We start from the raw sequence: 24,743 nt of genomic DNA on the forward strand, positions 1-24,743 counted from the left end.
CTTACTTTTTTAAGGAGGGGGAAGGAAGGGTGGAAAAGAATTTGGAATTCTAAATTTTACAAAAGTAAAAAAAAAATTGTTTACGTCTAATTTAGAAAAAAATAAAAACAAATACCATAAAATAAAATAAAGTGGTAGTTGCTCCAGCTCTTTGATATATATTGCAACCCATTTGTCCTCTGACTCTAAACTATATCTCAACCAAGGAAATAAAGTCAAGACAATTTTTGAAGAGTGAATCTGACAGAGTGATAAACAGTGATGGTCTGTTGGCTAAATTCAGGCTTGCTTGGAATGCACTGTGATGGCCTAGTGTTCTAGAAGTATCCTATGAACAATAACATAAAAGATGAGGTTGGTGATTCTTATAATTTCCTCAATACTTCCTTTCTAAAATTTAATTCCAGGGTTCATGCTTTTTGTTTCTGTCGTTTGCAACTAGGCAGAAATATTTGATTATTGACTATAAAACCCAAACCAAACAGAGGGACCAAAATGAGGAAAATAAATTTTTATGTATGTAAGGGCTAAAATATAAGATCTATATAAAAAGTTGATATACACACAGAAGTTGTATATCATTGATTTGTGGATAAGGAATGTGTTTGAGCTATATTCTAAAAGATTTGGACTTGGAATCAGGAAATATAGGCTTATTTCCTGTCTTGTATATTTATTCACTTTCTAGGCAAGTCACTTCACCACTGTCAGATTTGAAAACAGGATGGATAGCAGAAATAATAATACCTGTAGTGTCTAAACTACAGTGTTAGGAGAATTAGAAGGACTTCAAAATCACACAGTTTAAGTTGCATCAGTTCAAGCCTTCCCTGAAAAATAATCCAAAGTCTCCAAGCAGAGTACTCCTAAGGCAGTCATTTCCACTTTGAGATAGTATTCACACACTCACATGAAACACATATTTAACTCTTTGCAATTTTAATTCACTAATCCTATTTTAGCTTTTGGAGTACAAATAGAACAGAACTAATCCTTTTAATAGACAGGCCTTTTGATATTTGAGTAAGCTACCAGGCCACTTAAATCTTTTCTAAGGTATCAGATTTTCCTTGATTTGAATTCACTGAATTTCATAAGCAGGACTTATAGCCTTTCTCCATCTTACTGTCCCTCTTCTGAATATTTTTCAACTATCAGTGTTCTTTAAATTTTTTACTCAGAGATAAGCACAATACCCTAAATGTGGTCTGACCACAGGAGCACTCACTGTTTCATGATGATGCCTTTCCTATTCCTTGATTGATTGCCTACTGTATTCTCCATTGCATCTCTTCCAAATCACTTTTCTTCTCCAAACCACCTACTCTCTTCCCACTTCTCTCCCCAGGAGAACCTTAATTTGTATTCTGCTAAGAAAATGGTGGTCATCCCTTAGATATTACTGGTTTTCCCTTTGCCTTTCATATCTCAGAATTTTCTCTCAATCTCTTCTTTGTTCCAACATCAGTGGAAGAGGTGATCCATCTTATTGAAACCAACTTCTCCTGCTTGTGTCCTCGAATCTAATCCTCTCCCATCACCTCTTTAAACTTACTCCTTTGTTCATTCTACCTTTTTCTAATCTAAAGTTCTTATCTTCCATTTTTATCCTTCCTTAGTGTCAAAAATACATTGAGATCTCCTCTATGTTCAAAAACAACTTTCATTTGACTCCTCAAACTATTCTTCTATATCTCTAGCTTGTCATTACCAAACATGTAACAAAACTAAAACTATGTCCATTCATTTCTTCTACTTCCTTACCTCCTATTCAACCTTGATGTCCTTTTAACATGACATCTCACTCAATCAATTAACTGAAATCTATTTCTAAGGTTATTAATGATTCCCTAATGGCTAAATCTAAAAGATGTTATGCCACAGTTCTCTTTAACTGTCCTGACTCAGTTTCCTTGTATAAGTTTCCCTTGTCTCAGTCTTCCTAATTACTCCCCTAAGCTGTAAATCTCCCTCTGGTCCATGAAGGCTGAGGACCAATTAGTCTAAGGATATAAATTGTTAGCCCAAGTAAGATAAACAAGAGAGTAGACTTCCTGATTATCTTCTGTCCTTGAGAAATTTACAACATCCCTTAAAGTATTCCAAGATATTTCACTGACATCTTTATCATAGCCTTTTCCAGCTGGGCTTTTCCCGCTCTTTTTCCCTCTTCTTTGTCTCTAAAAGGTATATAAAGGTTAGAGATTCTCCATTCATTGCTGGAGAATGGCGGCTGGCTGTGGATGCTGGACGCTGGATTCTTTGAGATGATAGTCTTCTCCAGACCTGGGACCAACATGAATTCCTTGGTCCCAGTATATCTTTATCTCTGTCTGACTGGATAATTTGAGACGAGAGTCCTGTCCAGTCAATCTTACTCTCCCATTAATAAAATATTAAAAACTCTCTAATCTCTCTCCTGCCTCAGTTTCTCTGGCATTACAAAGATTTTTCTCAGTCTTCATTCTTCTCTTCTACTTAATAAACATTAATTGAATTGACCAGGCATGAATAGAGTGGGACTATTACTTTCCTAGTTCTCTCAATGCAGAGCAAGATTTTTTTGGATTCCTTGGCTAACACTTGATTTTGTTGAGCTTACAGTAACCTAAATCCTTTTTATTTCTTTTAGATTAACTGATTTATAACTTAATTGTTTATCTTGTGCTTGTGAAATTTATTTTAAAAATAGAAATGTAAGACTTTACATTTATAATTTAATAATAATAGTTAATATCTATGTAGCACCATTATGTGCCAGAAGGGAGCTATTTCAGCACTGTGTAAATATTTTATTGTATCCTCACAATAACCCTAAAAGATAGTATTATTTTTATTTCCATTTTACAGACAAGGAAATAGGCAAACAAATTAAGTTACTTGCCCAAAATCACATAGCTAATAAGGGATTTAGGCTGAATTTGAATTCAAGTCTTCCTAATTATAGGCCCATCCCTATAACTCCAGTGCTGCCTTTTTGCCTAAGTGGACATTCATATTTAAATTTCACCTCATTTGTTCCAGTCCATTGTTTTAGTCTGCCAAGATGTTTTTGAATCCTGACTCCATTAGTAATAAGCATGCCAGGTATCCCTTTCAGCAGTGTGTTATCCACAATTTTATAAGCATGGCCTTTTTTTTTTTTTTTTTACAAATCATTGATAAAAATGTTAAATAGCTTAAGTAATGCACAAGCAAACACCTTCCTTCCCCTAGCACTTCACAAAAAATTCTTTTTTAAAGTTGAAGTTGGACTAGTAATGACTAGCCTTCAAGAAAAGCCAAGTTCATTTCCAAGTTTACTTAATTTTATTCTTTATAACCAGGATTTTTCCATCCTTTACATAAGAGAAACTTTGTTAATTTTTTTAAAAATCTGGTTAAATTATATCTAAAACATTTCTCTGATCTCTCACTAATGTGTGTAATATACTTCATAAACCTTAGGAAAATCTACAGAAATGCCAGCTATTCTTTGTCAGTCCCTTTCTAGAAGAGGCAGGAGTGAGGCATTGCTCTTTTGTGAAAAAGGGAAATATTGGATTAACTTCTGGGGAGGGTCTGATAATAATTCCAGAATTCATGCCTTTTCATTTTTAACTACTATATCTATCTCATCTCCATCAGCTTAGGCTTCCTGATATTAAGAAAGGAGAAAAGTAGAAGCGAAAGCTGTATTTCATGGTTTTTATCTCTATAATTTTATTCTACTTATTCTTCTGATAAGAATCTTGATTGAAACCCAAAAATTCTCATCTAAGAACGGGAGAGAAAAGTCTAATTAATAGAAAAAGATGAGAGGGTCTAAATCCTTCCTTCTTAGAACCAACCTATAGCTTTAGCTTCTTATAAATCTCACATTACAAATTCTCCAGTTCAAATAATCCAAATTTTACCTTTAGGAAGGAGGACAGGCTATTAAGAATAGGCTAATAAGATCTGGAAAGGATTTGAATTGCACTTATCTTCAAAGAAGATAATCTGATAGGCTGAGTACATATCCATTCCTTGTTGGTTGCCAAATATTACTCTGTGAGATAACCAAGCATTGAGGTCTTTTAGATGCTGTAGAAGTACACATCTAGGGCAGCTATGTGGCTCAGTGGATAAAGCACCAGTCCTGAAGTTAAAATGATCTGAGTTCAAATGTGATCTCAGACACTTAACTTTTTCTGGCTGTGTGACCCTGGGCAAGTCACTTAACCCCAATTGCCTCAAGGGGAAAAAAAAGTACACACTTAATTCAGTCTATACACTAGGTTAGATGTTGGCTCTTTTAGTCTAGCCTTTCCATAAATTGAGGTATCCCTGAAAAAAGGAAACCATGTTGAGCAAATATATCTGTGATTCTATGGTCTCCTTTACGATAAGTTTTACCCATGACTTCTGGGTAACAACCTTTTGCTATATTTTGTTTTGGAATGAAAACCGAAGGATGAATCTCCTATCTAAAATGTCCTTGTATGTGTGTTACTGTGTTCAGCATATATATATATTCTGAAAAAAAAATTGATGCCCTATATCTGTAGCTTTGAGATATTATATTATAAGTTCATTCTATTTATATATATTGATTGAGGCTTCCATGGTTCTCGATGACATTTGGCAAAAAAAAAAAAAAAAAAAAAAAAAAGTGACAAAATCAGATCTGTTAAATTTTAAAAATTCTCTAACTCCAAAACACAAAGTGATCTCATTCCTCCACCTATTGAAATCTTTCTTCAGGTTCAAATAAACTGTCTCCTCCTTCATGAAGTGAATTTCAAATTTCCCTGCCTGAAAATATCTCTTTGTATATAGATGAGGGAGAGATGAGATGTAGGTAAGGTGGGGCAAACTATGATCTTGCTTGTTATATAGCAGGTAAATGAAGAATGTTTTTTAGATTTTTTTTATTATTATAGCTTTTTTATTTACAAAACATATGCATGGGTAATTTTTCAACATAGACCCTTGCAAAATCTTCATTTCCAACTTTTCTCCTTCTTCCACCCATCCCCTCCCCTAGATAGCAAGTAGTCCAATACATGTTAAATATGTTAAAGTATGTTAAATACAATATATGTATACATATTTATACTGTTATTTTGTAAATACAATATATGTATACATATTTATACAGTTATCTTGTTGCACAAGAAAAATCAGATCTAGAAAGAAGGTGGAGATTTTTACTTTTTTAAATAAAATTTTATTGTTTTTTAAAAATGTAAAAATTAATCTTAGTTAATATCTAAATAAAAACAAGAAAAAAGGACTGGATTTGGCTTTTTGAATATAGTTTTCAGAATGTTCTAAAATCTAAATCTAAATTTCTAAAATCTCTAAAATTAGTTCTAAAATCTAAAAAAAAAGTTCAGATGTTCTAATTCTGTTTTTTTCATTTAGTGTCTGATATACATATTGTAATTATTTATGCAAAAGACTATTCTCCTCTGATAGATTATGATTATGGTCATGGACTTTGTTGGATTTTATCTTTTTAACTCGTGTGACTAGCATAGAGCAATCACTTCCTAAATGTTAGCTTAATTTAAGTTGAATTTAATTCATCTTTCCCCGACTTAGTTGGGTGAGTCACTTTTCTTTATTGGAAACAGTTATCCAGGCTCAGATCTATGGTTACAAAATCAAAGAAATTTAGAGATTTTATTTATGTTGCTAAAGGTGTTGGGAAGCTAATTAATCTAGCCAATGAAAGTTATAGTAGACACCCACAATACTGTGTTTATTCAAGCTATGGTGATATTTTTATCAGTCTCAAATAATTATGCTCTATTTATTATCAAATGCAAAAAGAGGAAATTGAGGATACAATTTGAAGGGGTGACATTGCTAGATGAACAAAGTATCATTGTCATGAGTCAAAGCTCTGAATTTATAACTAGATAGATTCACAATGAAATCTAATGCTGCATGTCCAATTACCATTGTAAAGAAATAATTTAACAGAAGATTAGTGGTTTTTTTTGTTTGCTTTTTTGTTTTGTTTTGTTTTTTGCATTTTATTGCAACCTTAAGGCATAGCATAGTACCTAATTCCTAATAGACAATAAATACTTTTTCTTTGAGAGTAATGAAATGTTAAAATTTCTATTTTATTTCGTATTGTGAAATAAGGGTGCATATATTACTTGAGGACAAACAACACAGAAATGACCAGAGTATTAAATAAGTTCATTAGAGAATAGTCAACTAAAAATATTTTTAATGTATCTTAAAACCTTTTTTTCTAAAGACAACTTATATGTAATAATTCCCTTTCAGTCAAAAAGCAGAAATCAATTTAATTCAACTGAATAATTATAAAGTGCCTACTCTTTTCAAGGCATTATATCGTATGCTAACGTGAGATGATATATTCATTATTCTAAAAGACTATGATTAATGAATTCCATGTTTGTTGGAAAATGTTGACTCCTTAGTTTACAAATCTAAGTCTCTCAAAATCATTAACTATATGAGCTAGTAGGGATCTTAGAGGCTATTTCGTCTGACTTTTAATTGGAAAAGAATTTATTTTACAGTGTTCCTCCAAAAATAATGATAAACATATTCCTTAAAAACTTCTGGCAAGAGGGAATCTACCACCTGCTGAACAACCCATTCTACTTTTGTAGGGTTTATATGGGTTTATGTCTCTCTATATTAGGAGTCTTTTCTTTATATCTAGACTAAATATGTCTGGGCAGGTTTCTCTCGCTAGTTTTCATTTTGGTCTTTTCACTGAAATAGAACAGTCTAAAGCTTTTTTCTTTCCAAATTAAACACACTATGATGGATGTGTGATTTTATGAATTTTATATTCCATGTAAATGTGGATTACAACCCATCTGCTTCTTCCTATGTATAAATCTTGACCATATCTTCCCATAAATGCACAAAATGGCAGCTAATCAAAATATCTGGTAGGAAGAAAAGGCAGGGAAGGATGCTTTTCTAGATCTCTTGATATTATATGGATCCTAAAAGAACTTGTGGACTACTCATCCTTCATTTTCAATAAATGACCTCATATTTATTTTTCTATCATACACATCTGTATGTTCTTGGCTATTAATGTGTTGGCATGTATTCATGCCTACCTTTCTATTGCCCTTTGGACGATCCTCAATCTTAATTCTTCAGAGATGGAATATTTCATGATTCATAGTCACATAGCACCAACAGGAGAATACTGGCAGCTAAAGGTGGTACAGTGGATAGAATACTGGTCCTGAGTCAGGAAAACTTGATCTCTGATACAGATTCAGACATTTAGTTGTGTGAGTCACTTAAGTGTAAATCTTTTAAACTCTGTCTTCTTCAGTTTCCTCAACTTTAAAATGAACATTTGTAGCAGTTATCTCGTAGAGTTTTTGTGAAACTGAAAGGAGATAATATTTATAAAATGTTTTGCAAACCTTAAGGTAAATGCTATCTTTTATTCTTGTTTTTGATGAGATGGGACTTTATTCAGAGATTAACTCAGGATCTCTGAAAACTTTACTCAATTTCCCCAAAAAAATCCCATGTTTCTCTCTTCCTTTTCCTATTCAATTCTGAGTGCAGATCATTTTCCATGCACAATGTCTATCCAAGCTACACATATCAGTGGACTAAATCTATAATGTCTTCTACTAGACTGCTTATTGTAGCCTTTTAATAGACATTCTTCATCCACTTGTTTTTTTTTTTTTTGCCTGGATATTTAAGACAATATTTAGAATAACTATACATTTAATTTAGGAGATTCTGCAATATTCAAGTCTTGATTCAGTCAGGGCAAAGTTATCTACGCACTGATGCATGTGAAAAACCTAACCATCAATAACAAATATCTTTTTCCATTTGGATAATACACTAAACATTCTTTTTTGCTGAGGCAATTGGGGTTAAGTGACTTGCCCAGGGTCACACAGCTAGACAGTATCTGAGATCAGATTTGAACTCAGGTCCTCCTGACTTCAGGGCTGGTGCTCTATCCACTGCGCCACCTAGCTGCCACCTAGCTGCCCCCTACACTAAACATTCTTTATGACTATGTCAAATCCCCTGGCAAACCTATATATTCCTGTTTAATTTCTTATTTGATATTAGTTATTAGAGGAAAACATTCCAAGAACTCACAGGTTTCCCTGAATCTGACCTACCTCTCAACAGATCCACTTAAGTCACTGGTAAAAATAGTACACACATCATCATCATTAGTTATACATGTCATTTTCATTTTCTTTCATACCTTTGTATAGTCACCAGAAAGGAATCCTTGTTCAAATCCACTATACATTGTCAGTGGAATGAGGAGACATTGCCGTTTATCTTTAAGGTGCCGGAAAGTTGCCAGGAAATTGGTCCAAAAAGAGGCTTTTTCCTTTTCATCTGTACTTTCCAGTTGATCATTTGGGATCTGCTCAAGAAATACAGCTACCAATAACACTGCCAAAATTCCACTTCCTATGGAGATAAAAGTAACCTAACGTGAAAAATGTGATTAAAATGTGGCTTTATGTTAAATGTTTTGGATATCACAGAATATTGGATCTATGCCTTTTGGAACAATGATTCCCTCTAATATGGTTTCTTACAATTAAAACATGGTCAAAAAAAGAGAAAAAAATACATTATATGTCTTTAAAAATGGCTCCTTGACAGAGACTCTCTTGGAATGCAAGATTTCAAAAGCCTGAACATTTTTTTCTCATGATAGTGTACTCTTTACTTTTCTATATCCTAATATATTGTGTTTTTTAATTATGACTTTTTATCATAAATATGTCTATCTTTAGAAAAACTGATGGCTCAAATTAGCACAATTAAATTTCTTTATGTTTTATGTGTATTGTTTCTATTTTGTACTTTTAGACTTGAGAAGTTATTAGATCACTGGATTTTTCTAGTCTAAACCAATTTGCGGTCCAAGGTTGCCCAAGATTTTTTTGTCTATAAAGCAGATCAGAAGAAACCATCAGAAAAGATGTTAAAATTTATTTGGGGATATACTCTTTAAGCAAAACAAAATCTTAGAGATTCATTTATGTACAGTGAAAAAAACAATAGATGAATTTTCAGTAATTAGGAAGTTTTAAAATTAGCTCAGTGTAATGGAACAAAGGAAAAAAAAAAACATGAAAACACTAAAAACAAGAATGCACAGAGACTTCAGAGATCATAGGATCATAGTTCTGGGATGGGGAGGGACTGTCAAGGTGACCAAATCCAGCTCACTAATTTTGCAGATAAGAAAACTGAGGTAAGGAGAATTTGAGATTTCCCTAGCTCCCACTAACTAGTTAGGAGAAGAAGTAAGATTGAAATTCATTCCTGCAATGGTGATCTGTTCCTCTGTTTTTACTGTTGTACCACATTGCCTTTTGTATGCCCCAAATAATCTTCGATAGAAAACATTTGAGAAGCACTGATCTAGAATCTCTTCTTTATATGTTTCATATTTAGTAAATAAAACTAGTCTAAAACACAAAAAGATGGTATAAAGGCTGCAACCTTCAGGCAGAGAAATCAGACAAATATTGTCTTAGTTTTTTCTTCACATCATTTGCCCTTGATTGTTAGCCACAGATTGCTGAGCTTACTGGGCTTGGAGCTGGATTTTAGGATGAATGGTGAATTATTGTCTTACCAATCTATACTTGAATTTTGCAACCATTGAAATGAAATATGACTACTAGTTCCTGATTATGAAGGTAATTTATCATCTCTTGTTGCATTTTCTAATTTCGGAAAGGGATCTCAGAAATATTCTCACAAAAAATCTATGTAAGTACTGCCTGAAAGTTGATTCTTATGAGCGATTTCCAATCTTTTCATCATTTGAATTGCATAGAATAATTCTATCTGTGAACACCAACTGGCAAATAGATATCTACAGAGCAATTCTCTGGAGACACAAAAGATAAAGTACCTTCCATGAACAAGAGTCCAAGATTCTAGTATGAAAGGAATGCTACTTCAGAACACAGAAGAAAATGGGCTTAACCACCAAATACTACAGGTTTAAAATTCAATGAAAGATTGGTTTTATATGCAAGTTTTTTCTGGGGCTACAAGGAAGCCACCAGTAGATGTGTTCACTGAACCCCTATTTATTTTACATACAGAACATTAGGCTTAGCTTTGCCAATATATTGGAACAAGAATAATTTTGATATATTTAACTTCACATGAGAAAAACCTACCAAAGCAAATAGCCCTTCACAAATTTATCAGATATCTTTTAGAAGAGAAATTGTTTAATTTGGAGAGGAGGTTTTCGGGGTGGGGTTAAGCACAAGAAAAAGGAAGAGAATTTCAATTGCCTCTAATTTCTTTACTATTAATAATTAATTGGTATTCATTTTAGGCACATACCAGTATAGATGCCCAGAAGTGTATAAATTAATTCATTTGTTGGACGCTTAGTACTATTTGTAGATGTGTTGCTTATAAAACAATCACTAGCTCCACAGTGCATCAGTTGTTCTTCTGGGATTTCTCCTGTAAAATTAAGAATGAAACAAATTAGAGTACTGGGTACTATCCTTCTGGTTTCAAATAATAAACTGGAGTTAGTCTCCAGAATCCAGAAATGATAGAATGACCCTATGTGGCTCTTTGACACCAAGACTTTGAACGTCTCCTTGCATCATTTATACTTAAAAAACAATCATTGTCAATGGAATTCTTCTTTGATGTCTCATCATGGTTTTGAGATAACCCTGGGTCCTCAAAGACTATGTCAAACAACTATATACCCTGCCACTTCCTCCCAAGCTGGAAAAGTTCAAATATGAGATATCTGAAAAACTGTGTATCTATTATCTGATAGCCAGCTTAGCTGTATTTAGAGAGCCTTATAACCATAGAACTCTCTAGAGTTTATCCTTCAAGCACAGAAGCTGTACATACAGTAGGATCTCAGAATAATTGCCAATATGACTTCTGTTTTCTGCTTCATTTCTCCTGAATTTGGACATTTTTTGACACATACTGTGTCTAATCTGTGTCTAATACTAGAAACAAAACACAGTAAAGAACATTGGATTTGGAGTCAGAAGATCTGGATTTGCATCCTGGCTATGGTATTTTTTTTACCTCATCCCCTCAAGAGAGTGATTTAGCATCTGCGGGGCTCAATATTACTTATCTGTTTTTAAGGGGGTAAGGGAGCTTATAAGATCCCGTCTGATTTTAAATCTGATTATTTTCAAAAAAAGTTTAGAAGCTTATTTTACTAAGTGATTCAAGTTATAATTTTCTCCATATGATTAAAAAAACAGAATTTTAAATAAATTTTAGGAGTTTTTTCGGGGGAATGTGTCATAATGGATAAAGAGTCAGAATGGATAATGGAGTCAGAAAGAGCTGAATTCAAATCTGACCTTAAACATTTAATAGCTATGTAATTTTAGGCAAGTCATTTAACCTCTCTCTGATTCAGTTTCCTTATTGATAAAATAGAGGTGATTGTAGTGATCGCGCTAACACCCAGGACACCTCAGAATCAGCCGGAGTCAGGATAAGCAAATATCCATCTTTATTCTTGGTCTTAGATGCAGGATTGAACAAGATGGAAGCAGAATCTCAAGCGGCTTCTCCCTAGTCTGCCGCCAAAGTGACTCTGGCTCGTCTTACTCCACCCCCTGGTCCCCCCTACAATCCCCTGTAATACACCAATCATTGAGCCAGCACGGATAGTGGAAAGGACCATTTTCCAAGCATATGCCCATAGAGTATTGTCCAATCAGTAGTTAGCCTCAAGCGTTCAGCAGTCCCAATCTCACTGCATCAACTCAATAGTTTCAGCCCTCTACAGGTGATAATAGCATCTATCTCCCAGGGTTGTTGCAAAGATAAAATAAGGTAATATTTACAGATAATTATGCAAGCCTTAAAGTAAAATGTATATTTGTATGTGTTTAGTTTGGGGGAAATAGTATAATAGAGATACTCAAGAAAATTCTCTCCTCGGTAAGATTTCCTTCTATATAATATGAAGAACTCTTACTGCCTCTACTTTTTTAATCACCCATTTAGTTCTCAATCATTTAGAATCTAGTTTACAATCCCACAACTCTACCCAACTCATCTTTCTGAATTCAGATCTTTTTTCTGACACCAGCTGTGTGATGCTGGCAAGTCACTTAACCCTGTTTATCTCAGTTTTCTCATCTGTAAATTGAACTGGAGAAGGAAAAGGCAAATCATACCAATATCTTTGCCAAGAAAATGCCAAAAAGGATTGTGAAGAGTTGGACATGACTGGAAAATTATTAAGAAACAAAAACTTTAATCTATTCTTCTCATCATTCAATTGCTTAATGGACACATTAATAATCTCAAATCCAACATTTCCAAAATAGAAATAATTATTTTTCTCTTTAACCTATCTTTTTAAAAACTTCCTTATTTTTTATTGAATGCACTGCCATTCTTCCAATGAAGAACACATTATTGCTTTTTCTTGAACCTTTGGCTTTCCTTAAGGTACTTATATTTATGATAATATCATTTGATATTATCATATTATTGTATGTATATTATGTAAAGACAATGTTATTGTTTTTACATAAGGAGAAATAATATAATAAAAAGATAAAATAATATAATGGGGAAATATGAAAATGGAGAAATAATGAGCATATATTTTTATTGTTCTTATAATTCTGCTGAGGTTTCTTAAAGTAACATTTTTAAAGTGTACAATTTTTTTTAGTCCATCACTAACCATTTTCTACTTCTTACCCCGAATGATCCATCCTTGACTTTTGCTTCACCACTATATTTATAACATCTTACAATTTCTTCCCATCTCTTTGCTCATCATCATCAACAATTACCACTACAATTGATAGAGATAGTAAATGACTTTAGAGTTGTGCAGCTGGGAAGTGTCAGAGATAAAATATAAAGTTAACTCTTCCTGACTTTGTTTAATACTCTATCAATTTTTTTTACCACAATCCTAATTTAGGCCTTATTTACTTCTCCCTTGAAAGAATTTAAAGGCTAATAGTAAATATTAGAATCATGGTTTGAATTCACATTTTTTTAAATATTCTAAATCCAGGACTATATAGAGAGTTAATTGTCATCTAAGATTGCTTTATATTCTAAATATTGTAGTGACTAAAAACCATTTGATGTTGGGAGAAAATAATAATTCAAAGCAATAAATATTTATTGAGCACCTACTGAGTACAGAATTCTTTACTGATGATACAAAGATGAAAAATGGCATAAGCCCTACTTTCAGGGACATTGTGATCTAATGGGAAGTATATAAAATTTATACAAAAAGGATGATACAAGATAAAATGTGATACAGGCAAAACAAATATGTGGACAATGTGTTCTAAAAATATATATGTTCACATGAAGCAGAGAAGATTTAATGGAAAAAAAAACATCATAGCAATAATAGCTAACATTTCTATAGTATTTTAAAGCTTGCAAAGTGCCTTGAATATGTTGTCTCAGTTTATCTTCATAACTCTAAGAAGATTGCCATCTTATAGACAGGAATCTGAAGCAGATAGTTAAATGACTTGCCCAGGGTCACACAGCTAATTAATATCTGAGACTAAATTTGAATTTTAGTCTTCTTGAGTTATGCAGAGAAAGGAGGACCAAAACAGAATCTTTCAATAGGCATGTGTGCATGGCACACACAAACACAAACAAAACTGACACATAAACATACACAGTTTGAGAGAAGGCAAGGGGATCACAAAATCATAGAAGACTAAAATTTCCATTTAGAATGACCCATGATAAAAAAAAAAAAAAAACCTAGCTTCCATATAGCATATCTGAGAACTGATCATCTATCTTTATCCAAAAATTTCCATTGAAGGCAAACATAATACTTCCTAAGCAGCCCATTAACATTTTGGATACCTCTAATTGTTAAGTAATTTTTCTTTACATTAACCTTAAATCTGCCATTTGCCAACTTTTGTCCATTCCTCCAATTCTTCTCTCTGTTGTCAATAAAAAATTCCCTCTTCCATGTGTCAACTCCTCAAAAACTTGAAGAAGGCAGCTAATACTTCTCTTCCCTTTGAAGGAACACTTCTGATCCCTTCAACTGCTACTGATATGACTTTAATTCAAAGTCCTTCTCCATTTTACTTGCCCACTTCTAGATACATTCTCCGGATGATAAATATCCCCCTTAAAACATGGCACCCCCTAAATAAACTCAATGTCACATATATGGTCTGATTAGGGTAAAAAAATCAATCATATCCTTAATCTTGAAAACTATGCCTTTGTCAATGAATCAATTAAGCTTCTAAAATTCCAGATATTGGGTTTGAAATGAATGAAATAATCTCAGTTGTCAAAGAATTTGCTCTTTAAAGAGGAAGACAAGAACATCTGAAAGTATATACAGAATAAATACAAAGTGAATAAATTGATGATAGTTTGTGAAAAAAGGCTGTGAAAAGCTGTCTTTGAATACAAAAAAAAAAAGAAGCAGATTCTAATATACAGAGGTGATGAGGAAATGTAATAGTTATACAGGCATTGGATATAGACATTGTGAAGGGATGGATAGAAGTTGGAGGGTTGGGTGTGAGATACAGAAAGAAAACCAGTTAGGCTGAATTGTAGAATGTGGAAGAGGAAATCAATATACATTTATGTTGGAAAGGTGGGTCCAAATTTTAAAGGACTTTAAAAAGCTATATAAAGAAGTTTATATTTTGTCATAGACATATAGGGAGTAAGTGTGGATAATGGGTTAGAAGTCATATCTAAGATCATGTGGCTTTCTTAATCACACCACTAATTTATATTAACTTTGAAATTCACAGATTTTTTTCTAATAAAATACTGTTCAACCATGCTTTCTCTGACTTGTACTTGTGAAGTTAACTATTTTTAGCCTAAATATGAGGTTTCACATATATTTTTCCTCATATTTCACTTCTTTTTTGACCCATTTCTTCATTTCCTTTTTGGCCTAGATTTTCCTGAATCCTGTCTATTTATCTAATGAATTAATTATCCAAACTAAATTTGTGCCATCTGCATAAAGACAAATATACTATTTAACTCTTTTCCCAAGCCATGGATAAAATGTCAAACGTCACTATATCAAGTTCAGATTTCTGAAGTGCCCTGAAGACCTGCCCAATTAATATGGCTCCATTAATGATTACTCTTTGGCTCTAGCCATTCAAAGTTCACATATTTGAACTCTCATCTATATCACTTCTATTCACTTTTCTCACAAACATATTATGACAGACTTTGTTAAGTTCTGTGTTGAAATCTAAGCCAACATTATCTACAGTTGAGATGTGTTAAGTTCTGTGTTGAAATCTAAGCCAACATTATCTACAGTTGAGATGTCAAACACACTCTTAAGAGTAGGACAGACCAGATTAAAATGTAATTTGGAAATATTCAAAGGAAGCTTACTCTTTTACTCTTACCCTCCAACCAAGAAAGTTCAATTAGAAATCAAGAAGAAAATGAAGAGAGCATAGTATGACAGAAGTCATGAGAAGACAGAGGATTAAAAATTGAAGGGTGTTAAGGTAAAGCTAAAATGGCAGAGAGAAGTCAGAAAGTTGCCTGAATTCTTCCTTTTTCTTTGGAAACAGTATTAAATCAAGATACTAAATGGATACTGGAACAACCAAACCCACAAAAAAACAGACTAAAATAAATTTTCAGCTTAAATTTAGAAGGACTTCAGGAAAGGTCTGTCTCACTTAGGTAAAAGGGGAGCACAGCCCAGTGCAGACAGTGAAAATCAGTGAGAAGCTGTTAGCCACAGCACAAATATCAGGACAGTGGCACAGCAGTCCATCTGTGAGATCTTCAACACTAATGCAGAAGGCAAATTGTAATCCCGGAATTCTGACACAACTGGTGCAACTAGACCAGGTCACTCCAGAGCAGTGGGCAAGCTACAAACATCCGAAGTCCTGACATGGAGAGCCAGTGACCATGGCCTTGGCTCCTAGCACAAGAAGCTTGGAGAAGTGCTTCCTATGCCCCAGAATCAGAGCATAACTTTAAAAGTCATGAAAGTGAATTTAAAAAATTCGTAAAAACAGAAAAGAGCCCTTCTCATAGAAAGCTACTATGGTGACAGGGAAGATCAAAACACAAACTCAGAAGAGGACAACACTGTCAAAATGCCTACATGTGAAGTCTCAGAGGGGAATATAAATTTACCTCAAGTCCAAGACTTTTTGGATAACCTCAGAAAGGATTTTAAAAAATCAAATAGGTGGGTCAGCTAGGTGACACAGTGGTTAGAGCACCAGCCTTGAAGTCAGGAGGACCTAAGTTGAAATCTGGTCTCAGGCACTTAATACTTATTAGCTGTATAACCCTAAGCAAGTCAATTAACCCCAATTGCCTTGGGAAAAAATCAGATAGGAGAAGTAGAGAGAAAAGTGGGAAAAGAAATGAAATTTATGGGAAAGAGTCAACAGTTTGAAAAGAAAACATAAAAATTGACTTAAGAAAATAACAGCACATTAAAAAACAAAATTGGCCAAATGAAGGAAAAAATCCACCATTTCCTATACAAATGGTACCTACACAAAAACTGACCACACATTAAAGCACAAAAATCTCACAATCAAATGCAGAAAGGCAGAAATATTAAATGCATCCTTTTCAGATCACATTGCATAATATATATATAATAAAGGGCTTTGGAAAGGTAGATTAAAAAATTAAATGGAAACAAAATGATTTGATCCTAAAGAATAAGTGAGTCAAACAAAAAAATCATAGAAACAATCAATGATTTCATCAATAATAAGACAACATCCAAAAACTTATGGGATGCAGTAAAGGAGTCCTTAAGGGAGTTTTATATCTCTGAATGCTTACATGAATGAAATAAAGGAAGAAATAAGTAAATCTGGCATGCAGCTAAGAAAGAAAAAAGAACAAATTAAAAATCCTCAACTAAATAACAAATTAGATATTCTGAAAATGAAAGGAGAAAATAATAAAACTGAAAGACAACTATTGAACTAATAAAACTAAGAGCTGATTTTATGAGGAAAAAAACAATAAAATATTTTAGATAAACCTTTTATTAGAAAAAAGAAGGAAGAAAACCAAATTATCAATATAAAAAATGAAAAAAGTGAATTTGCCACCAATGTAAAAGAAATCAAAGCAATAATTAGGAGATATTTTGCCCAAATATATGCCAATAAATCTGACAATTTAAGAGGAATGGCTGAATATCAACAAAAATATAAATTACCCAGAATAAGAGAGAAGGAAATAAAATAAATAACCTTATTTTTAAAATAAATTGAGGAAGCTGTCAATAAGCATCCCAAGTAAAAAAAAAAAAAAAAACTCCAGTGCCAGATGTATTTACAAGTGAATATTGTCAAACTTTAAAGAACAATCAATCCCAATAGAAATAAACTATTTGGAAAAGTAGGCAAAGGAGTTCTATTTTATTCCTTTTATGACACAAATATGATGCCAATACCTAAGCCAAGAAGAGCCAAACTAGAGAAAAAAAATTATAGACCAATTCCCCTAATGAATATTGATGCAAAAAATTTAAATAAAACATTAGGAAAGAGATTACAGTAATTTATTATCAGGATCATGTACACATGTACCACATCATGTACCACATGGGATTTATACCAGGAATGGAGGCCTGGTTCAATATTTTGAAAACTATTAGCATAGCTGACCATATCAATAAGCAAACCAATATAGTTATCTCAATAGGTACAGAAAAAGCTTTTGACAAAATTCAGCACTCATTCTTTTTAAAAACACTAGAGATTCTAGGAATAAATGAGGTTTTCCTTAAAATGATCAAGGAATGTTAGCTTTAGCAACAAGAGAAGAAAAAGAAATTGAAGGATTTAGAATAGATGAGGAAACAAAACTATTACTTTTTTCAGATAATATAATAGTATAATTAGAAAATCCTAGAAAACCACTTAAAAATTACTTGAAACAATGAAGACCATTAACAAAGTTTCAGGATATTAAAAAAAAGTCATCAGAATTTCTATTTGTTACTAACAGTGCTCAGCAACAAAAGAATGAAATTTCATTTTAAATAACTGTAGACAAAATAATATATTTGGGATTCAACTTGCCAAGACAAACCCAGGAACTTCATGAACACAATTACAACACAGTTTTTATATAAAGTCAGATCTAAACAAAAGATGCATTTACTATTTCTGCCTTTCTGTCTTTGATTATGAAGTTTACATGCCCTAATACATGGCCAGTTTTTGTGCATGTTCCATGTACTACCAAAAAAAAGTATATTCCTTTCTGTCTCCATCCAATTTTCTCCAAAGCTCTATCATATCTAATTTTTCTAAAATTCTATTTCCCTTCTTAACTTCTTTTTTCATTTGTTTTGAGGTCCAATTTATCTAAATAGAGGAAAGTTGAGATCATTCACTTGTATAATTTGCTGTCTATTTCTTTTTGCAGCTTTAAAATTTCTACTCTAGGAATTTGGATGCTATACCACTTGGTGTATATATGGTTTTTTTTTTTTGCATATATGTTTAGGATTGATATTACTTCATTATCTATTATATCCTTTAGCAAGATGTAGTTTCCTTCCTTATCTCTTTTAATTAGATTCATTTTTACTTTTGCTTGATTTGAGATCAGAATCACTACCCCTGCTTTTTTTTTTTTTATTTCAGCTGAAGCACAATAGATTCTGCTCCAGTCTTATCTTTACTCTGTATGTATCACTGCTTTGAATGTGTTTCTTGTAAACAACATATTGTAGGATTCTACCTTTTAATCCAGCCTGTTATCCATTTCCGTTTTATGGGAGAGTTCATCACATTCACCTTCACAATTAAAATTACTAACTCACTATTTCCTGCCAGCTTATTTTCCCTAATCATACTATTCTCTTTTCTTTCCCTTTTCTCTCCTTATCAGTGTTTTGCTTCTGACTACTACCTCCCTCAGTCTGCCCTCCCTTTTTACAGCCCCTTATCCCTTCCTTATCCCTTTCCATTTCTATTTCTGGTTTTGCTTCTATTACTTCCACCTTTCTTTTCCTCTTTCTTCTCCTACTTCCTGATAGGATGAGGGAAGTTTATATATCAAACTAATATGTTTGATGTTCTCTCTTTGAGCTAAATTCAATGAGATTAAGATTCATGCAATGCTCATCCCCTTCCCTTCTCTGAATAGGAATGTTTTTGCTTCTTCGTGTGCTGTAATACCCATTTTACCTCCCCTTTCCTCTTCTTCCAGCACAATCTCTTTTTGACACCTAGTTTCTTTTCTGTATCATCACAGTAAAGTTAAATTATATCTATACTCTCGAAGTATACCCCTAACTAAGATACAGTTTTCAAGAGTTAAACATATCATCTTCCCATATAGGGATGTAAATATTTTAACTGTTAAAAAACAAAGTTTTTTCTTACCTTTTTATGCTCCTCTTAAGTTATATATGTGAAGATTAAATTTTCTGTTCAGTTCTGATCTTTTCATCAAAAATAAATTAACATCCCCTATTTCATTAAATGTCCATCTTTTCCCCTGAAAGATAATGCTTAATTTTGCTAGATAGTTGATTCTTGGCTGGAGTGTAAGTTTCTTTACCCTCTAGAATATCATACTCTAGGCCCTTCAGTACTTTAAAGTGGAAGCTGCTAAATCCTGGGTAATCCTAATTGTGGTTCCTTGATATTTGAATTTCTTCTTTCTGGAATTTATCTACATTATTCCTTTAAGTTTTCATTTTGGGATCTTTTTCAGGAGGTGATTTCTTTCAATGGCTATTTTACCATCTGTTTCTAGAACACTGATTCAGGTTTTCTTGATGGTTTTGTAAAAAGATGTTGTCTAAGCTCTTTTTTTTATTGAATATTTATCTTTATTTTTATTTCAGGTAGTTCAATAATTCTTAGATTGTGTCTCCTGGATCTATTTTCCAAATCAGTTTTTTTATTTTGTCTTGATGAGGTATTTTGCATTTTCTTCTATTTTTCTTCATTCTTTTGGTTTTATTTGACTGATTTTTGATGTTTCATTGAGTCATTTACTTCATTTGTTCAATTCTAATTTTTAGTGAATTATTTTCTTCAGTTAGTTTTTTTTTATCTTCTTTTACATTTGGCCAATTGAACTTTTAAATGAAAAAAATGGATTTTTTTCTCATTTCACACATTTTGTTTTTCAAGGAGTTGTTTTCTTTTTCCATTTCACCAGAACTATTTTTGAAGGAGTGGGTTTTTTTTTTCAGACAATTTCTGTGTTTCCTTTTCCAGAGCTTTCATTTCCTTTCCCCATTTTCTTCTAACGCTTTTAAGATCCTTTTTAAAATTCTTCCAAGAAAGCTTTTTGAGATGGAGAACAAACTTACATAATTCTTTGAGACTTCATCCAGAGATTTTTGCCTTTACTATCCTTAGGGTTTGAGGTGTGTTCTTCCCTGTCTCCATAAAAACCTATCTATGGTTAGAACTTTTTTTTTTGCTTTTTTTGCTCATTTTTAAATGTTGAGGTCTGCTCTTAGGGTAAAGTGGATATTGTCCCAAGCTTTCTTTACAGGTGACAGTAGCTTCACACTGCCCTGGGGCCAGTGCTGCCAGCTTCCTTCTAGTGTTTGTGTGGCCAAATCCCACTTGTTATGCTGAGGTTCAGGATCTAACTATTGGCCTTCTATAATTGTGCTGGAGGTCTTACATCTTGTCTGCTGATCTACTAGCTTCTGAACCAAGACAGAATAGCAAATACTGCTGTATTTTGGCAAGGATACTCCCACCAGAATCCCCGTACATGGGGAGGTCTCTCTTCCCTGGGTCTCCCTGTACTACATTGTATCCATGCTGGGCTGCAAACCTCCACACATCAGCCCCAACCACCTGATTGAGAACGTGAAGTTTTCTAAAATATCTTCTGCTGGAAATTTGCTATACTCCAAATATTTGTGGGTTCTGTCACTCCAAAACCCATTCAGAGGCTTGGTCTGGTATTGATCTGAGGGAAGCCAGGAAAAGCTCAAAGACCTGTCTACTCTGCCATCTTATTAGTTGCTGTTCTTTATCCTTTGTTCTTCCAGAATGATGACATCAGAAAGGTGATTCCTTGACTTGGAAATGAATTGTATTTAAATGATGCAGAGCCCTGCAAAATCATTAGCTTCACTCTCTCCTCCAGAATCATTGGAATCCACTGGTAAGACACAAGTCAAAGCTATTGATAAAAGTTCCAGATGGAAGGAAACCATGGCCTTTTAAAGATATGGTATTTCCCAGATCTTAGTCTTTCTGATGAAATGCCATTCAGTAATTAAAAACTATATAAAAATTGAGGTAGTGCTTTCTTATTAGATGTTCCCTTCCATTTACACCATCTTTTACATAAAGATTATTTGTATATTGTGTGTCCCATTAGAATAGCAGCTCCCTGAAAGAGGGCATTCAGAAAGCTTAGCACAGTAGCTGACACACAGTAAATATTTCTTCATATTTTGATATTGAGATGAATGTTGAATTGAATAGTGAGGCATTTAGTGCTAGACTATGATGGAACATGTTCATTAAATACTTTCTTCTACTGGTAAGGGCAGGATAGTGGTGGGGAACAGAGTAAATTGGCCTATTGCTTTGTCTTGAGAGATAGTTTTATGAATGTTAAAGTATTATATAAATATGTTATTATTAATCAAAGAATTTTTGGTCATTTAATCTTTGAACTTTCAAGATATATATTTTTGCTAAAGGTCAATGAGTAAGAAAACTATCAAGCAACAAAATTTTATATCTAGGTGTGCCCAAAGGCAGTTACAAACAGATGAGTGTAGTAAGAGAATATATGTGAAAAGAAACTTTGATCCTGGATGACTCAATTAAACTAGTCTCCAAGATAATTGGCAGCCCTTAGTTTCCACACATCTGATAAAATGAAGAGTGGAACTGAATTATTATGACCATGTGACCCTTAACCCTAGTAGCAAACTAGGGTGATTCAATTTATGCATGTGTATGGAGCAAGAAAATCAAGCTAATTTTGTATTGCATAGAAAATCTGAAAGGGAAAACAATGACTAAATAACCCCGCAAAATTCAATATAAGTTATATTGAGCTCTCTCAATATGGATTGCAAAAGGAATATAGAAATGACTAAATCAGCAGTGCCAAAAAGATAAATGGTCAAAGGATAAGAACAAGCACTTTTTAAAGAAAGAAATCCAATCTATCAATAACTGTATGAATGCTCTCAAATCACTAATAGAGAGATGAGAAGTAAAGCATCTCTGAGGTTCTACCATACAGCCAATAGAAAGGCAAAAATGACGCAAGTGGAAATGTTGGATGGCGTGAAAGAAAACAGACATATTAATCTCTGGTTGGCAGTGTTGAGAACTGATTCAGGCATTCTCAAAAGTCACTGGAACCATGCCCCCAAAGTTCCTAAACTATGACTACCCTTTAACCCAGCAAGGCTTGGTACTAGGCTTTATAAGACTGACAATAAAACATGTTACTTCTGATAGAGAAGGAATGAATTCAAAAGAGATCCATACATTTCTGGACATGGCCAGGGAGGGAATTTGCTTTGTTTGACTATAAATATTTGTTACAAAGGTTTTAATTTTTTTCTTGTTTTCTAATTGGGAGGAGAGTGGGAGGAGGAAAAATAAATATTACTAATTTAAAAATAATTTTTTTAAAATTCTGAATCAACATATTTCTCTTGCTCATCATCGCAGAAAGACACCCCTCTTGGAGCAGTATTTCAGCCAGCTCCATTTACCTTTGGTCTGCTCCTGCTGAAATACCAGAGATGAAATCAAATTCCCCCAGACACCAGATGACTGAAATATAAGAAAGAAGATGCCAAAATACTGGTTGACGACATCTTTCCCAAGTTTTCCTGCCTTCTGTGCATACACATTTCCACTAATTGTAAGATAAGTGCATTTGGCTGACCACAGTGGGGCTCCTCCAAGACCTAGGATGATGGAGGTGGGGATCAAGGTGTACCTACAAAAAAAGAATTTTAGTTAGTCAACATAAAATGGCATGATCTTTCTTTTTGTTGCTGTTTTTGAGAGAAATGCTGGAGAAAAACAAACCATTCATCATATTTTTAAAAATGGATGAGCAAAAGTTATCAAACTGTGCATACCCTTTGATCCAGCAGTGTTTCTACTGGGTTTATACCCCAAATGATAAAGAAGGGAAAGAGACCTGTATGTGCCAAAATGTTTGTGGCAGCCCTGTTTGTAGTGGCTAAAAACTGGAAAATGAATGGATACCCACCAATTGGAGAATGGTTGAGTAAATTGTGGTATATGAACGTTATGGAATATTATTGTTCTGTAAGGAATGACCAGTAGGATGAATACAGAGAGGACTGGCGAGACTTACATGAACTGATGCTAAGTGAAATGAGCAGAACCAGGAGATCATTATATACCTCAACAACGATACTGCTTGAGGATGTATCCTGATGGAAGTGGATCTCTTCGATAAAGAGAGCTAATTCAGTTTCATTTGATCAAGGATGGACAGAAGCAGCTACATCCAAAGAAAGAACACTGGGAGATGAATATAAACTGCTTGCGTTTTTGTTTTTCTTCCCAGGTTATTTATACCTTCTGAATTCAATTCTCCCTGTGCAACAAGAAAACTGTTTGGTTCTGCACACATATATTGTATCTAGGATATACTGTAACCTATTCAACATGTAAAGGACTGCTTGCCATCTGGGGGAGGGGGTGGAGAGAGAGAGGGAAAAAATCGGAACAGAAGTGAGTGCAAGGGATAATGCTGTAAAAAATTACCCTGGCATGGGTTCTGTCAATAAAAAGTTATTTAAAAAAATAAAAAATAAAAAATGAGTGAGCAACATACTTTTTAGCTGAAGTACATAGGTAGAGAAAGCATTAAGTGCCAATGAATTCTGATGATGGAAAGTTCAGCAGATGGTTGTCAAGTATTTCTAACAATTTGAAGGTACTGATAAGAAAGCCTTGGTATCCTCTGCTGGAATATAGTGTGGTGCTGCTAGAGTACAAGATGGAAGGAATCTAGTTGTCAACTGATCTTTTTTGGTATCTTCCATTGCTGACTTCTCTCCATATTTGCCCTATAATTAGTGTGTAACAGGTTGCAGCTGGCTGAAGGTCAGGACTTTTACTAGAAGAGAGAAGAGGAGATATACCAGCTGGCATAGAAGTTTCCCAGAGAGAATGCGATATAGCAGCACATGGAGGCTGTAATGGTCCACTTGCAGCCAAATTTCTTAATGAGAATTGGAGGAAGGAACATGGAAGATAGGATCAGGGCTCCATAGACAACACTGAGTGTAGCCACTCCTAGTCCTTCCTCATCATTAAGACTGCTCTGTAAAAACAAACAAATAAAAATTAGTCAATTATATTCATTTAAAAGAAGGACTAAAGAAAAGATCATTTAGGTATTCTACTTGTTTTTCCTGAAACACTGAATAATCAAACAAAACCATTTCTTTTTCCTGTTAAAAAAATCCATTTATTTTAAATTCATTTGTAATCTGTCCATTTACTGACTTCAAATACATCAACTGAGAAAAACCCAACAACAAAACTGAGCATAAACATAGTTTATCAAAACAAATTTCCACTTTAGCTATGACCAAAACTAAATGTATCTTTCTATATATTTTAAATTTATCAGCTCTCTGGCAGAAAGTGAGTGATATGACAAATTCTCTTTCAAATTCTGTGAGGTGGTATAAAGAAAAAAAATGTATTACTCTATAAATG

At 33.5% G+C, this 24,743-nt stretch overlaps 1 protein-coding gene across 1 annotated transcript in view; it reads right to left on the reverse strand.

The window, feature by feature from the left end:
- Nucleotides 1-24,743, reverse strand: part of UNC93A (unc-93 homolog A) — a 54,166-nt gene that overhangs the window by 11,032 nt on the left and 18,391 nt on the right. Inside the window, exons 3-6 of the mRNA XM_051998102.1 lie at nt 24,161-24,342; nt 22,748-22,977; nt 10,348-10,473; nt 8,222-8,436 (exon numbers count right to left, since the gene is read on the reverse strand). Coding sequence (XP_051854062.1) covers nt 8,222-8,436; nt 10,348-10,473; nt 22,748-22,977; nt 24,161-24,342 — 753 coding nt within the window. The remainder of the gene's footprint in view (nt 1-8,221; nt 8,437-10,347; nt 10,474-22,747; nt 22,978-24,160; nt 24,343-24,743) is intronic.

The sequence above is a fragment of the Antechinus flavipes genome, chromosome 4 (assembly GCF_016432865.1).
Source record: "Antechinus flavipes isolate AdamAnt ecotype Samford, QLD, Australia chromosome 4, AdamAnt_v2, whole genome shotgun sequence".
Classification (NCBI taxonomy): Eukaryota; Metazoa; Chordata; class Mammalia; order Dasyuromorphia; family Dasyuridae; genus Antechinus; species Antechinus flavipes.